This window comes from Chenopodium quinoa, unplaced genomic scaffold (genome assembly GCF_001683475.1).
Source record: "Chenopodium quinoa cultivar QQ74 unplaced genomic scaffold, ASM168347v1, whole genome shotgun sequence".
Lineage (NCBI taxonomy): Eukaryota > Viridiplantae > Streptophyta > Magnoliopsida > Caryophyllales > Amaranthaceae > Chenopodium > Chenopodium quinoa.
Genome location: NW_018742616.1, coordinates 4,716,622 through 4,734,475, shown reverse-complemented (window position 1 = coordinate 4,734,475; position 17,854 = coordinate 4,716,622). Strand labels below are relative to the sequence as shown.

The window sequence follows — 17,854 nt, the reverse complement described above, 5'->3', positions numbered from 1 at the left end:
TTTTATTCCTAGAAAAATCCAATCTTATATTCGTGATGTTTTGGTTGATCAAGTTTAAATCGAACAATTGTGAAAATAAATTAAAGAAGTTATTATTTTAGAAATAGGATCGGGCAATCACGAGATCGCAGACCTGTGAAAATAAAATTAGGTGCTACATTTTAGAGATAGGATTTGGACCGAAATAATTTTTTAAGAGGGATTTTGGGTTTAAATATGAGTCCACTGAGACGGTAGGAATATGTAAATAAAGTACTGTATAGAGTAGTTTTAAGGAAAGTAATAATTTTCTTGTTATGTAAAGTAGTGTTCTCTAACGGTACTTTTTTGTTCATTAAGAAAAGTAGTGCAATCTAGTTGTATCTTTATTGTTAAGTGTTAGATTATGGAAATAATCTAATTATGTATATAATATTTTTGTATATTATTTAGCGTTGTATTTATCTAGTTTACCTAGTTTAGTCGATTGTATTTTGTATATATATTGCTTTGCAATCAATGAAGAGGCTACAGAAAATATTCTTTCATGGTATCATGAGTCTAGGTTACGATCCTAACCCTAAATTTAATTCTCTCTTCCTTCTTCCATTTATTCTCCATGGCCGAATCTCCAAAGATCCATCCCGCGACCTTGATCACGAACATCAATATTCCTACACTCTTGATTACGATGGCACTCAATACAACAACTGGTTTACTCTTTTCCAACTTCATTGCCGTGCGAATTTAGTCGTTGATCATGTCAAACCGAAACCAGTTGATTCCTCGGCCAAGAACAAGGACACCGAGGCTGCCGTTGACATGGCCCTCTAGCAGCGACTTAATGACATTGTGCGTCAATGGATATATGGCACAATCTCCAATGACCTACTCAATTCCATAATCGATCCTGATGACAAAGCGATTGATGCGTGAAATCGTTTGGAAATTTTTTTCCATAAAAACAAGTATGCCCGAGCATTGCAACTAGATGCTTGGTGTCAAGCCCTATTGCACCCAACTCAAAACCCTTGTTGATAATTTTAAGAATGTTGGAGATAAGGTCTCTGAAAATTGAATGGCTTTACAACTCTTTAAAGGTCTCTCGGAGGAGTATAAACCCTTTCGAACATCCGTTCAACATCTCAATCCCTTGCCTTCTTTTGATGCATTGCGTTTCATGCTCGAGCTTGAGGAGCAAGGTGATGCTGCTGACATTGCAATCAAGTCCTCTAAAGAAGCACATCTGTCTCACATCTGTTCCAATTAAAGGTTATGGTCACTCTTCCCTAAGCCAAAACACATACACTTCAACTCAAAAACGTCCTTCATGTACCCAAACTTATCAAAAATCTCATTTCTGTTAGAAAATTCAAAATAAATAACAATGTCTCTATTGAGCTTCATTAAGGAAAGTAGTGTTCTTTAATGGTATTGATATATATTGCGGATTTACGGTGATAATGCTTATAAGGTTTGCAGCCGATTTAGGGTTTATGCTGGGTGATACACTCGATAAACCTACTAAACCTAGAGTTGCTTTTTTTGTTCTCGGGTTTTGTATACTTGACATTGCCATTAACATAGTCTAGGTAACCTTTTTTCTTTGGAAAAATTGCTTTAAATAATACGACATTTATCCGGTCCGCTAAAGTCCACCTTTTGTTTATTTCAAAATAATACGACGTTTAGTGGTACTCCGCTTTAAACAGGTAAAAAAACTAGGAAACTAAAACTAATAAGTCAGCAGGTAAAAAAATTAGGTTGACCAACATTTCCTCCCAAATTGCACAGGTGGCAATTAATGACTCCAACTACCCAAACCTGAATGCTCTAACTTTCGACCTTCCTTAATATTTTGCCATTATTGAAGACAACATAAGCTATTGCGCCTGAAATTTGCCTGACGTTGGTTAATTGCGTCAGAATTCGCCTGAAGTTGCTTAATTTAAGGTACAAACTCACCATTGTTGATGTTTTGTTTTCATTTTTTCTAGGTTTTGTGGAATGCTTCAATTGCATATGTTTGATATTTAGGGGAATTAAATGTGTGAAAGTAATTTGTGTTTGATTATGCTTGTTGTATCATTATTTGGTTGTGTCCAAGGTGTTTGCTTTATTGTAGTTCAACTGTAATTGGATAGCTGAATTTAGGTTTTATTTAGGGTTTTTGTTGATGCGATTTATTACTATTCTGGGGGTGATGATATTGTTGGTTAATGTGCTGAATCTTAGGTTACAATGAGAAAAAAAAAGTTATTTGAGAATGGGGAGTTTGAGGTATTGGCATGGGGGAAGTTTTAAAATTGTTGGTAATGGAGAGTTAGTGTACATGGGTGGTAAAGGAAGGACATTTCAGGTTTCTCCAGATGAATTATGTTATTGGGAGTTACTTGAATTGGGAACGAAATGTGGGGATTATATCAACATTGATGCGCTATATTATTTAGTTCCCGGGAAGTCTTTAGCAGATGGGTTGAGAAAGATAGCAGGGGATGCAGAAGTCTTAGAAATGGGAGAGATAGTGATGAAGCATAGGAGTATTGATGTGTATGTGTTGCATAGTGTTGAAGAGCCACAATTGTCAGCAGAAAATCTAACTCATTCTATTAGCCAATCAAGCTCATAACACATTACCCCACCTATTTCAGAAAATATCCAACCTCCTAAACGAACTAAACCTAAAAAATTAACTCCAAAAAAGGGTCCAGAGTCACTAAAGTTGGGCCCACCTAGAAGAAGCCCCAGAAAACACATGGAATCCAATATAAAGCATCTTTTTCTTTGGCTGGTCCTACTTTAACCAAAAAAGTTGGCTCAAAAGCATCTTCTTCAGAACATGCTGATAACAACACTTTGACCCAACCATCAAACCCTATTGCCAACTTAAAAACTTCACAACAAACCCTCAACCAAGAACCAGTAAATCCTTCTCATGTGTGTGGTGAGAACACTGAGTATGAGTGGGAAGAAAACAGGCCAGAAAGTCCACTGACCCTTAAGGAACTTTTTGGTTTTAGTACTCATGATGAGGATCAATTAGATCCTAAGTTTGTGCCTGATGAGGAGGAGGATGAGGAAGGGATTGATGCTGAGCTGGAGGTAGAAGATGATGACTTTGAGGTTGATGAAGGTCTTGATAGGGTTGATTTGGTCACTGGTGAGTCGGAATACAGTGATGAGGAGGTTGAACAAGCTAAACAGAGAGTACAAATTTGCAACAACAAGATCCTTGAAATAGCAAGCCAACTTCAAAGAGAGGTATGTGAAGGGAGATTTGGAGGTCCAAAAACAGTACAGGGTAGCCAACAAAGAGCTGCTGAAACAACTAGTGCTGCTGAAACATCTGGTGATGCTGAAACATCTGCTCTTGCTGACACACCTGGTGCTGGTGGTTATTTTATTGAGTATGAAAACAGTGAAGATGAGATTCACACACCTGAGAATAGTGATGATGAAAATGCTGGAGCAAGAAGGGAAGGAGAAGTATGCTTGTGAGTGGTGGGACTGATTTTTCTACATTCACTTGGTTAGTAGGTTAGAGATTTGCAAATAGTAGTGAGTTTAAACAGGCTGTTGCTAGGTATGCAATTATGCAGGGCAGGGATTTGAGCTTTGTTATGAGTAACAAGAACAGGCAGCAGCATGTAGGAGTAAGATGTGTAAAAGGGTGTCCTTTTTTTTGTATGGTGCTTGGCATTCCAGGAATGCTACATTCTTGGTGAAGAGGGTGGATGGAAGTCACACATGTCAGAGGAATATGAAAAAGAACAAACAGTTGAAATCAACTTGGGTTGATAGAGAAATGTTGGAGGTTTTTAAAGCTAGGCCTCACTGGCCAACTAAGGAAATAGTTGAAGCAATTAGGAGAGCTTATAAGGTTATTGTCACTAAGGACTTTGCATACAAAGTAAAATACCATGCACATAGAATGCTTCATGGCTCCATGAGGGAACACTATATGAAAGTTGAGAGGTATATCCAAGTTGTGAAGGATTCAAGCCCTGGAACAAGTATTGAGTTGGTGGTGGATACTTCCAAGCAGACAAATCCACCTATTTTCCAGAGACTCTACACGTGTTTTGAAGGAGTAAAGCAAGGTTGGAAGGAAGGCTGCAGAAAAGTCATCTGTGTGGATGCAGCTTTCTTAAAGACCTTCCTTGGTGGGTAAATTCTGAGTGCAGTTGGCAGGGACCCTAATGAATAGATGTACCCAATAGCATGGGCAACAGTTGAAGGTGAAAACAACTCATCTTGGACATGGTTTATCACCCAATTGCAAACTGATTTGGAGCTAGGTGATGGCACTGGGATTGCTATTATATAAGATGAGCACCAGGTAAACACTAAACCATACTTGATTTGGCTGCTACTAGTTAATGTTTGTTTTGTTTGATGATCTATATGTTTTTAAGAAGTTATTGGTTCATTTTGGTGACATGTATGCACTGGTTCAGTAGTATTGATTGGTGTGTTTAAGTATGCATTTTTTTTTTTGGTATTACAAGGCTATTATACATGTTGTTGCTGCTGTCCTACCAAAACCTGAGCATCGTCACTATGCTAGACACATTTTTTCATTGTGGCATAAATCCTTTAGAGGAGATGAAATGAAACTACAATTCTGGAAAATTGCTAAATCCTAAAACTTGGCAGATTATAATGAGTGTTTAGAGGAGTTGAGAGAGTTAAATCTAGATGCAGCCATAGCTTTCACTTCATATAACCCAAGACTTTTTTGTAGAGCTTACTTGAATTATGAGATTAAGAGAGATGCAATAACATCTAACATGGCTGAAACATTCAACTGATCATACATTATTAATGCCAGAACCAAACATTTGATATATATGTTAGAGGACATTAGAGTGGCTTAGATGCAGAGGTTAGTGACTAAAAGACAAGAAATGCAGAAGTCAACCTCTATTCATTGTCCTAGAATCCATGCCATATTAGAAAAGGAAAAAATTTAAGGTTGCATTATGTGACACTACTAGAAAACACGCCAATTCCGACGAAAAATTTTCATCGGAAAAACCCTTAAATCCTTCGGAAAACACTATTTCGACGGAATTTCCGTCGGAACCGGTGGTCGTAAACACTTTTGTAGGAAAAACGACCTTTTTCGACGGAAATTCCGTCGAAACAGTGTTTTCCGACGGATTTCCGACGGAATTTTTTCGTCAGAGTTGGTATTCCGGCCACCGGAAAGTCCGTCGGAATATTCCGACGAAATACAAATCCGCTGGAATATTCCGACGGAATTTTCGTCGGAATATGCTGCAAAAAAAAATAAAAAAACACGCCCTGCCATCACCGACATGGCGTGTCACCACCTCAGAACACCAACCACCACCACCCTTACCCTAAACCCACCTAACCCAGACCCACCCTAACCCGCGCTAACCCGCATACCAACCCACCAAAACCTCCTTTTCTGACCCACAACACCACCAGCCCCAACCCAGACTAGACCCCTTATCCCACCCAGATCGACCCCTGTCCCCACCGCCACCCCCACCCACCAGAATCGTACCACCGTAACCCCACCCCACACCCTTAACCCCACCACCATAACCCCACTTCACCACCGTAACCCCTAACCCACCACGACCATCCTAACCCACCACGACCACCCCAACCCAGTAATAATTCGAAACAAAAAAACCCAGAAATAATTCGAAATAAAAAAAATCCAGAAATAGATCTTGCAAAAACCAGAAATTTCAACACAAAACCCAGAAATTCGAAACAAAAATGTAAAAAAAAAAAACGAAGTAATTCGTTCACTTACCTTGAATTCCATCAAAACCCCAAAATTGGCTTGAATTTGGGTTTCAAAGGTCAAATTCGACCATGAAAACTCTCGAGCTAGGGTTTTCATGGTCGAATTTGACATGAAAAACCTTATTTAGTTCTTTGGTGTTTCATGCGTAGAGTGTGAACAAAAATGAAGGAAGGAAGAGGAAGAGAAGAGGAGGAGGAAAGAGAAAATGAAGAAGAGGAGGAAAGAGAAGGAAAGAATACGAGAAGAGGAGGAAAGAGAAAAAGAAGAGGAGGAGGAGGAAAGAGAAGGAAAGAATACGGGTAGAGGAGGAGGAAAAAGAAAAACAAGAGGAGGAGGAAAGAGAAAAAGAGGAAAGAAGGGGCTCTGGGAAAAGAGAAGAGGAAAGAGATAAAGAAGAGGAAATTTCAAAATTCTATGCTGAACATGTTCCGACGAAACTCAATTCCGTCGAAATATTTCCGAGGAAATATTCCGTTGGAAGCTTTTAATTTTGACAGAATTAATTTTCGTCGGAATATTTTCGAGGGAATTTCCATCGGAAACGACATTTTTCCGAAGGAATATTCTGACGGATCCAAATTCGTCGGAAATTTTGAAATTTTCGACGGAATTTTAGGTCCGTCGGAACAATTCCGTTGGAAAACGGCCTATTTCTAGTAGTGTGATGTTTTACCTTCTACAGATATAGTGTTCAATGTGAAGCATTTCCTTGATCAACTCAAGGTAGATTTAGAGGCCAAAAAGTGCACATGTAGGAAATGGGACATGTTAGGGGTCCCATGTTGTCATGCCATAGCATGTATCTTCTTTAAGAACAAGGATGCTGAATCTTTTGTGGATGATTGTTATAAAAAGGATGTATACCTCAGGGTTTATGGTGGGTTTATCCCTCCATGTGAAGGAGAGAGGCATTAGCCTAAGGTACCCTGCAGCTTAGACCCCCTTGCCATCAAAATAGGTCCTGGCAGACCTAGAAAAAATAGGATCAAAGATCCTTATGAGAACCCAAAGAAGCCAGGCTCTTTGTCAAGACTAGGACTTGAAATGACATGTAGTCTCTACAAGGTTAGAGGCCACAATAAAAGATGTCCCAACAAAGACAACTTTGTTCACTTAGAGCCAGCAGCAAAGAGGGGAAGAGGCAAACTTAGGAAAGAAGGGTCTGCAGTAGGTAGTTGACCCCACCTATGCATCAGCTTCTTCTGCAAGTGTTTAACACCATTCCACCATTGCACAACCAAGTCAATTAGGCAGGGGTGGAAGGGTAATTTACAGTGGTAGGGGTGCTAGAGGTGGTGCTGTTAGGGGAACCAAAGGAGGAAGTGGGAGAGGCAGAGTAGAGGTCGGTGTGCTCTTCAGTGCTGATGGTACCCTAGTACTACAAGTAGGTTCATTTGCTTCAGTTCTGTGGTATCTGTTTTTTTAAGCTATCTGCTAAGTTACTTTTTTAAAATTCTGTTTCAGGCCCCCTTAACAAGGAACAGAGCAAGGAATCAAGAGCCACACATATCCACACAGTCAAGCCAAACCTCTACAGTGCATCAACAACATCCATGACACCTTGGGTTCAGATTCTGTAATTTTGTGACACTATGATTAGCACCAAGTATTTTGAACAATAATTTAGTGAATATTGCTTTGTCTTTTGAACAATGTAGCATGTGTAAGCTAAGTATTTTGAACAATCTTGCTTTATGACAACTCATATGCTTATGTCATGTAATTTTGCAGACACTATGATTAGCACTAAGCAATTAGTGTTGTATTATTATCAGCTTTCACATTTATATAGACAAGGCTTCTGTTAAGAAATCAGCTCTGATTGCATCTTATTATTGCAACTGCATAACATAACAACTACAAATACACTGCAAAAGATGAAAAAATCAAGTTACTAAATCTTAAAGGAATTCTTAAATTACAACTCCACCTACAATTTGAGATAAAACAACACTATAGCAAACAAAATCCAAGAAAAAACCAAAGCCATGGATAAATTCTTCTCATTCCTGGAACACTTCATCATCCTTACCCGCATCGCATACACTTCGTTCTTCATCTCTTGAACATCCTCTTCTAAGTTTTCCTTCTTCAACTGTAACCTCTTGATTTTATCATCTCTGCATTGTTGCTCATACTCTAACTCGCAAATTCTTGTTTCCTTCTCCAAAACATGATATTGAAGATCTTCCATGGGGTTGCTCTAATTAACCCACCTAAACATTTCACATTGAGTGTCCTACAGTGATAAAATTTTCAATTAGAAACCTGTCAAACTCAAATTAATCAACATCGAAAAAATTGAAAGCAAATTGTAATTGATTACAAACCGGCCATAAGGGACAGCCGTAAAACTTCATCCCACTGTTAGGACCCTTTTTTTACAGATCTCACCACCGCATAATTGCCACAACTGCAGCGAACTTTTTGGTTTTCCTCCCTCGCAAAGCTTGAACAAGAACCATTGTATGATTGCCTCTTCCCAACCATTTAATTGCAATTTTGATTTTACTTTGGGAGAGCACGTTTTCATGGAGAAAAATGCGAAGAACAAATACAGAGGGATAAATAAAAGAAGATTAGGGGAAGACGAAGACACGACAGCAGTTAACCTGCTGTAACCGGTTACAAATTTCTGAAACCTGTTTAAAGTGGAGTATCACTAAAGGTTGTATTATTCCGAAATAAACAAAAGGTGGACTTGTTTTTAGCGGACCGGATAAAGGTCGTATTATTTAAAGCAATTTTTCCTTTTTCTTTTGAGTATAATGTTGTGCGAATTTGATTTTTATGTGATTTTTAAAGTTTTGGAATCAATGTTATCTACTCAGTAGATCATTTTGGCATGGTAATAAATTTTGATTTGTCTAGAGTTTATTTTATTTATGGTTATGTTGAAAGGGAATAAAATTAGATTATGCACAACTTGATAAGGTGTTAAAATCTCATTAATTTGTGTACTTTTTAATTTGGTGGTGTTGGGTACAGATGGATCTATATAACAAATTAGTTTTGGACGAGGATAGATGGTTTTAATAATATGCGTATAAACAAGTACTCTTACATTTTCTAAAGAAAACCGCGTAAATTAATTAATATAAGACTTTAAATTGGACCTAATATACTGTCAAATAAATTTTGGACCTAATATAACATAGAATAAAATGAATTCAAAATTAAATTTAATATTCATAATTTTTGTCAGCTCATAATTTAGCGAGGCGTATTCAAAATAAGAGAAGACTAATCTGCCCATAAATTTTTTGATATTCAAAAGGTATCAAGTTTTGTTTGATTATGTTGTATTTTTAAAAGATTAAGTTACTCTATATGGTTCTGGCTAAGTCTCAATTAGTTTGTATGTAGAAGATTAATGTTTCATTATCGACCATCAGTTATATAAATATTATACTACGTAATAGAAGATTAATTCATCTACGAGTCTACGTTTTTCAGATTTTATTTTTCTTAGAATTTTAGTAGTGCATTTTATTCATCATCTGATATTTTATTGCACTTATCTTAACTTACTTATCCCCATCAAAATTTATTTGAACTCATTTTAATGCACTTATCCATTTTCCTAAGTTATCAAAAGACCACTATTGTTAGTAGCAGGTTTTAAGCTCGGATAATTTCAAAAATAGAAACTTTTACCAATCCTACGTGGTTAGTACAATGGAGAATATTTTGTAAATCAACACATAAAGGAATTAGTTTACGTTTTTAACATTTATTACCAAAATCACTCAATTAAGTTTTAATTCACGAGATATTTCACTTGAGTTATGATAATCCAGAGAAGATAAGCCCAACCGAAAATGTGTTGTCATAAAATTTTATGCGTGTAAATAGTTAATAAATGGTTATCCCAATTCGATACTACGTAACCAATAAGTTCAGTTACATTTAAACAATTATAATTAATTAATAGAAATCAAGGAATTATTACAAGATTTACCACTCTTGTAAACATGTGGAAGTACATGGGTTTATAAGAAAAAGAAAAAAAAGAAATAGAAAGGTTGCTTGTGCAGCAATTCTTCCAAAGTTTCTATAAATACTGCTCTAGTCTTTCTCAGTCTCATCATATTCTCTCATACTCAGATACTCAAACACACAATTCTTCTTCCTTTTTCTCCAAGTTTCTCAACTTTCCAAACACCTCCTTCTTCAATTGCAATGGCTTCGTCCAGGAAGATAATCCTCAAGAGTGCCGATAATAAGCTTTTCGAGATCGGCGGAAACGCAGCAATGCTGTCTCAAACCATCAAGAACTTGATCGAAGACATCGGCGAAAGCAACGATCCAATTCCGCTGCATAATGTGAGCTCAACAATTCTGTTAAAGATCATCCAGTACTGCAACAAACATGTTGAGGAAGAGAATAAGGCTGAGTCCGAAACACCGAATAATGATGATCTCAAGCAATGGGATGCTGACTTTCTCAAAGTTGACGAGAACATCCTCTTTGATCTCGTTCTTGTGAGTATTTATTTACTTTGATCTATTTTCTTGATTTTGGTTTATTTGTTATTCACGTCATTTTCGTTTATTATTTCAATTTCTTTTTCTTTCATTCGTTTGATTTTGTTTAGAGCTAATTTCATGATTAATTATTTTATTTGCAAGGGTTTAGGGTTTATGTGCGTTTTAATTGTTCAAGATTTGGGGTTCTGAAGTATGATTGTTTAGTCTAATATTATGATTAATTATTCTAATTGTTTAAGCGTTTAGTTTAGTGTTAACTTGGGTTTAATTATTTTGTGACTAGAGTTCTGAAGTATATTAATAATTCCTTGCTTCGTTGTAATTTTTTTGTTTATTTGGTTTTTTATTAATTTTTGGCCTTAAATTAGTTTTCAAGTTATAAGAAATATTCGGCTAAATTTTATGATTAAATCTGAAATTTAAGTAAGATTAGGTGTTTTAAGTAACATTATTAGAGTTTATCTTGTTAGCGATCGTAGAATCAAATATATGTGGAAATATGATTTTATGATGTATTGAATTATAATTTTTGATGTTATAATATTAGATTAATTTTTATGATGATCGACATATAATATTGAGTCCAAATTTTGTGCTTAGAGATGTCTGAGTTGTTTGTGAATAATGTAATGTGTTAGTTAACATATATACATATACGTGATCGATTGATATACATTTTCATGATCGATTTATAGATTAATTATGTGTACGTGGTGAATGCAGGCTGCTAATTACATGGAAATCAAGAGTTTGCTGGATTTAACTAGTCACCGTCCTGCTGACATGATCAAGGAAATGACACCTGAGGAGATAAGGATGAAATTCAACATTAAGAACGATTACACACCCGAAGATGAGGAAAAAGTTCGCAAGGAGAACCAGTGGGCTTTCGAGTAAACTCAAATAGCAATGGTCATTTACCAGTCCCAAACTGTGTTTCTGAATAGTTTAATTTCCCTGATGCATCTGTTTACTTAGTGCTGTAGTGTTGTTGTAGTGCTGTAGCACAAACTATGTTCACTGCTTTATCAGTTTATCGTATTTAGTTTCAATCATTTGAAGTTTATCATGATTTTGTGTGCAATTTATTCTATTTCTAATTAAGTTGGTAGTTGAGTTGGTAGCTGATTTGGGATCGATTTATCTTTTGAGCTGCATTAGGGGAGGTGCTTGGGAGGAGGAGAGTTAAGTTGGATTATGAGTAGGCTGGTTGTTATGCTTGTTAAAGCACTTGAAAGTGAGGGCTATAAGCCTGTACTCTGCATGTCATTCAGAAATAAGTCTGAGCTATTTGGCTTTCAACATACTATGACTGTACCTTTGTGGCTTTGTGCTCGATCTAGACTTGTATCCTACTTCGACAGTCATAGTAGGCTGAGACTGAGAGTATAGATCGTTTATTTTATTACCTTCTTCCACTCCGGCTTACAACAAATGGACTTCTCACTATGAATTTGTTGCTTCTCCATGTGATTGCCCCGAACAAATCTCCCTTAACAGAAGAATCAGAAGTGGAAAATGTAACCATGTATTCCAACTTCTTGGTAGCTGCTGTAAATCTTAGTTCAGTAGGACTCACATCTACCTCAAGTTCTGTAGGTGTTTTAACTGTTACAGTATAGACTGGATCATCATCAGTATCAACAGTAGTGACAGTCCTATTCACTGTAATAGGACCTATTGTGTCAATCATGGATATAGCTATCGATGGGTAGTTGATGTTTGATATCATGTCAGTGTTTGAAGATACAGGACAAGAAGATCATGGATAAGCTTTATGGTTGACATATTGTATCCATAATAACACAAAAAATTCAAGTATTCAGCTGGCTCGATGTCATAAATTAATCCTGGATGTAATCCTCCAATCGGGTTCACCTCCCCTGCTCTAAGATCGTATGGTGTGGCTGCCTCATCAAACGATTGTGTGGTAATTGGCCTATTTATATTATTGGTTTGAGTTGCTGCCAATGAAATCACCACTTTTTTAAGTATATAGTTTCCACTTTATTCCCTAGACAATTACATGGATATCAAGAGTTTGCTGGATTTAACTTGTCACTGTGTTGCTGATATGATCAAGGGAAAGACATGCACCCGAGCAGATAAAGAAGCACTTCAACATCAAGAATGATTTCACACCCGAAGAAGAGGAAGAAGTTCGCAGGGAGAACCAGTAGGCTTTCAAGTAAACTCAAATAGCAATTGACTAAACTGTTTAGAACAACGAACTTCATTTACCAGTCATCCCTCACACTGATATTGTGTTTGCCTCTCGTCTGTTCCTCCCTCACTACTACAGCTATTGTGCTCTCTTTCACTTTGAAATGCACTCACTGTTTCTACCCTCAATTGCTAGCTACTACATCTTGCTAGCTCCACTTTCTCACAATGTGTGCCGTCTCACACACACCCTTCTTCTAGCTAGCCTCACTTCCACGGTGGTGTGGCTTCTCACCCACACTCACACTTCTTCTTGCTAGCAAAACTACATTTTGCTAGCCTCTTTATATGGTTGTGTATCCTACCACGCACACACTTCAACACACACGGCACACCACATATATATACACATATATGTGCAAAGCTTCTTACATAAGCTTTCTAGCACATGCCATAATTGCAAGCCTCCAAAAGTCAATACCTATTGCCTACTCTACATAGACAAAGGCTGACAATTACATCTTCAAATCTTCCTACTCATAGAAGACTTCTTACAACTTAGACATAAAGTCTACAAATTCTAACCCCAACGTCAAACATGCATTCACCTTTTTTTTTCATTTTCCTTTTCTTTCTTACCACATTAATACTATTACTACAATAATTATATTACGTAATTAATTGTGATTTGGGGAGAATAACCCAACACACTTACCAGTTGTCATGATAGCATATCTTATAGCAGCAGGAGTCCAGGCAGGATTCTGAGATTTGATGTTGGCTGCAATGCCTATAACATGCGGACAAGCCATAGAGGTTCCAGAAATCACATTGAATAAAGAAGGTTCTCTTCCCTCAGGTGTGGTTTCATCTAATGTGTCATTAGCTTTCCACGCTGCAAGGATATTTACTCCTGGTGCTGCAATATCGGGCTGCCAAAAGAAAAGGTGAATATATATTACTAATCTGTTAGCATGCTATTTAAGCAGAAACAGCAAAAGGGACCTTACCTTGAGAATGTTTAATGTGGTTGATGAAGGACCTCTGGATGAGAAAAAGGCAACTGTTGGTGCTGGCTTAAATCTTTGGACAGTTTTTGTCGGTAAGATTGTTGCAACTGGATTTCTTGAACAAAAATATCATCAAATTAGCATGTAATGTAATAAACAGTACTGAACATGATCACTCTAGCATATTTGAGTTAGGGAAGAGAGTTAATTAGTTGTCTTACTTAGTCGCATTTATGTATGCAAGAATTTGGTTGCTATCCTTTGAAGTGATCACAGTCATTGGGAAGTCACCCGTTTTAATTGCAAATTATCGCATTAGATCACTGACAATTATCAACCCTACAGCACCACTTTTGTTAACTTTCTTTTGCTTCCAATACATACCATAATCACTGTTGTCTGCTTGCTGACAAAGGACAATTTTTCCTCTGATCTTCTCTGCATCAATTGAGTCTGGATAGCAATTCCTGGAAAATAAAAATCTATCAGTACAAATACGATGAATAGCAACTATTAAATAAGAAATATAGACTAATATTGTTGGAAGGTACAACAACAACAACAACAGAAATTCACCTTGCTTCATATTCACTTGCAGACTTATTCTTGGCAGATCCTCCAGATATTAGTGGGTATACTGGAGACTTTATAAGCTTTGAGAAGTTAATGGATCCACCCTGAAAAATCAAAGTAGACAGAAATCTGTATAACTTTGATTTACCTTATGGTACGAATTTTTTGTACAATCTTATGACGATGAAATAATAAATTGACATCCATCAAAAATATGAAATCAAACACTTGGTTTCACAAAATCATATACTAGGACAGGTGCATTTTATACATCTTGATTTTATGTAGTTTAAGTCACTAGTTAATGTGTTACCTTAATTCTTATGTTATTGCCTAAGACGATATCAGACTCAAAGTCACGATCAATGGTAGTAGCAGCAACAGTAATGATCCAAGGAGCTACATTTACAACAGATTGAGGAGAGGGGCCGCCGTTCCCTGCAGAGCAGACCACAGTGATCCCTTTTTGTACTGCGTGGAATGCACCAACAGCTATATAGCATCAGTGGTGAAATCATTTTCAAATGAAGATCCAGTTCCAATGGATAAGGACAGCAGATCAACACCATCTGCTATAGCATTATCAAATGCAGCCAAGATAGCAGATCCAAGGCATCCCTCCTCATTGGAGAACACACGATACATAGCTATGCGTGATGTAGGGGATCCTCCCCTTGCTGTCCCATTAGCTAATCCATAATATGAAGCATTGGCTACTGGAGCACCTGCTGCAGTTGATGCTACATGTGTACCATGGCCAAAATCATCTCTAGGTGAGTCCATTATCGATTTGCTGTAGTGTCTTGCTCCGATTAATTTTCTGCATAAATAATAAATATAATGATTATGAAAAGATTAAAGAGAAATACATGGTAAATGTGTCATTTCATAAAACAAGCTACGGAAAAAGAGACAAATCAGGTATATTTATTTTAGTACTAAACATACTTGTTACAATTTGATGAATTGAAGTTTTTTCCCTCCATACATTTCCCTCTCCATCTCCGTGGTATTGGGCCCATGCCTTTGTCACTAAAGCTCTCAGATTCTGGCCAGATACCTATAGAGTAATGATATTGGATTATGTACTCTATCATGTAAAGTTTGACAAATTATGCAGTCTTTTTATTGAAAATTTACCTGTATCTAAAATACCAATAATAGTATCTGATCCTTTAGTGGGTGACACTACAGCAGTAGAGTCTGATTGGGAGGCAGTCCATGGGAGAGTTCCGTAATGTAAGAAATCCCATGAACGCGTTGTATGAAGTTGTAGCAGGGGATCTGGAAACACTGACACTACTCCAGGTTGTTTGGACAGTTGAAGTGCTTCTGACTCTGATAATTGTGCAGCAAATCGTGAGAACCCGTGCTTGTAGGTATGTATTATTGAACTCTTATTCCTGCAACACAAAAAGAACAATTTAACAGTAAAAATTAATCACTTAAATGAAGAAAATTAACAGCAGATTGCACACCTGCTTATCAAAGAGCTAAGAAGCGTATCATAGCTATTCTTGTTAGCTCCCATGTACACGATATAAACATTGTCATTAGATAATGCTGAGTTAGCCTCACTGGTTCCGTTATGTGACAAAATGAAGAGAACAAAGTAGTAAAACAGGATGGAATAAGAGGTTTTCATGATTGACTATGTTTTTTAGTAGATTATATTTGCACTCCTTTAATGCAGGTAAAGCAGCTTATTTATAGTGTTTAGTGGCAGTAAGGTAATGCACGTAATATACCATATGTAAGAAGGGCAAACGTGTAAACAGTATAATACAACCTGGCTCTCAGTATGAATCTAGATTGTGACATTATACTTACCTTCATGCCATATATACACGGTGAACATGGGTTGTGGTGGTGATAAGAAATTCATTAAGGTAAAATTTGAAGATATAGTAAATCTTATTGTATATTTCTGCTATGATAATTTATACAAGGAATAACGTAAGAGAAATTTGTGCTCTCAGTATAAACTTAGATTGTGACATTATACTTTCCTTCATGCTATAGATACATGGTGAAAACACGGGTAGTGTTGGTGGACTGGTGGGAGGATAAGGTAAAATTTTATGATATAGTAATTTTTATTGTATATATCTGCTATATTTATTTATAGAAGGAATTATGTATAAGAAAATCGTAAGTATGCGTACATATATAAAAGTAACAGACAAAAGCAACATGCTAAGTGGATGGAGTCCTTGTTTGAAATTAGTATTGCTGTAGGAAGGGAGATACTATTTATGATTTGAAGGGTGTGTGTACATGGTATGTCTGTTGCTAGAGGTGGCCAGTGGGCCGGGTTGGACTCAGCCCACCCTAACCTACACGGCTGGTGGGTCACGTGGGTCCGACCCGGTTTCAACCCGGTACCAACCCGGCACAGCCCAGATTTAACCCGAGTTATGTCGTGGGTCCAAAATTTTTGACACAACTCATTTGAACCCAGCTCGTTTTAACCCGTTTGATTCGACCCAACTCGCACAACCCGTTTTGACCCATTTAATTCGACACACCTAGCCCGTGAACTCACCTAACCCGACCAACCTCGCACATCCCAGCCCACCTTGCACGCCCAACTCGCACGGCCCACGACTCAACCCACCCGCACGCACAACCCACCTAACCCGCAGGGCCCACCCGCCCAACCCAACCAAACCCACACGGCCCACCCAACCCGCCTAGCCTAACAACCATATTCCAAATATTTTTTCAAAACTAACGGCTACTTTTTTTTTATGAATTTGATGAACAAAGTTAACAGCTACTTTTAATTGTTACTAACAACTAGTTTTTTTAGTATAGTGGCTAGTTTTTTGTATTATATGATCATCCCCTCAATTTTTCCTATAAATATCAATTCAATTTCACTCAAATTTCCACACAACTCAAGCTTTCTTTCTCTCTTACTCAAAAATTCTTAATTGCTCTCAAATTCTCAAGTGTTATTTAGTGTTAAATAGAGTTTTATTTTTGTTAAGAAAAAAAATCTCCTCAATATTATTATTAGTATTATTAAGATTCTAAATAAATAAATAAAAATAAATAAATACAAATTAGGCTCAAGAGGAGAAATGGGAAGGAGCCAAAGTGGTGGTCGAAGTGGTGGCCAAAGGAGTGGTGGTGCAAATTTTTCGTATGAAATTAATACGGAAAATTTAAACCAATTTGTAAATGAATATGAAGATTATGGTTTAAGAGATGGGCAAAATATTCAAACGTCTCCACCACAACATTTCTCCCACCAACTATGCCACCTCCATCGCAACCAACATCATAACCAACATCTCAACCTTCATCTCAAGGTAATTTCTAATTTAATTTTTATTGTTGTGAATATTTAAAAAAAACTATTATTAATGATTATAAAGTTAGTTTAGTTTCCAATTTTCTATGATTGTAATTACCATGAAAAATGCATTTAAATAATTATAATTAAAATATTTAAATTTAAAAGCTTATTTTCATGAATAGCGTTTAAAATTAATTTCAATAATTTGATTTATGAAAGGTGGTGGCGGTGAAAGTAGAGGTCGAGCAAAATTTTCTTGGGTGTGGAAACATTTTGAACGAGTTGACGTCACACCCCCAGGATGGCAACCCGGTCAACCAAAGAGGTTCACGTGTACATGCCTAGTTTGCAAGGCGCTAGGTGCAAATGTCAAGTCATATAGTTGGAAAACGGGAGATGGAACCGGAACCTTGAGGCGACATTTGCAAAATAAACACGACTTGTTTGAAAATGGACCCTGTCCTTTGGGGGGTGGGTTGCCCATCCAAACATAATTGGGTGGATACATGAACCATTTACCCGACGGAGGTACACCTTTCATTTATA

The 17,854-nt window shown here is 37.0% G+C and overlaps 1 protein-coding gene and 1 pseudogene across 1 annotated transcript; one reads left to right on the top strand and one right to left on the bottom strand.

Annotated features, from left to right (window-relative positions):
- The first annotated feature begins 9,659 nt into the window (after positions 1 to 9,659).
- Positions 9,660 to 11,321, top strand: LOC110721357 (SKP1-like protein 1A). The gene is made up of 2 exons (XM_021900493.1): positions 9,660 to 10,252; positions 10,982 to 11,321. Exons 1-2 carry the CDS (start codon positions 9,950 to 9,952, stop codon positions 11,153 to 11,155), a joined length of 477 nt encoding a protein of 158 aa, XP_021756185.1. The 5' UTR covers positions 9,660 to 9,949; the 3' UTR covers positions 11,156 to 11,321.
- Positions 11,322 to 11,663: 342 nt separating this feature from the next.
- On the bottom strand, positions 11,664 to 15,728 carry LOC110721387 (annotated as a pseudogene).
- Positions 15,729 to 17,854: the final 2,126 nt, after the last annotated feature.

Bases quoted from the DNA above. Each gene is read 5' to 3' on its own strand.
- LOC110721357 (XM_021900493.1), top strand. From the start codon at position 9,950: ATGGCTTCGTCCAGGAAGATAATCCTCAAGAGTGCCGATAATAAGCTT. The intron at 10,253-10,981 runs GTGAGTATTTAT...TGGTGAATGCAG, and splicing joins TCCTCTTTGATCTCGTTCTT to GCTGCTAATTACATGGAAAT.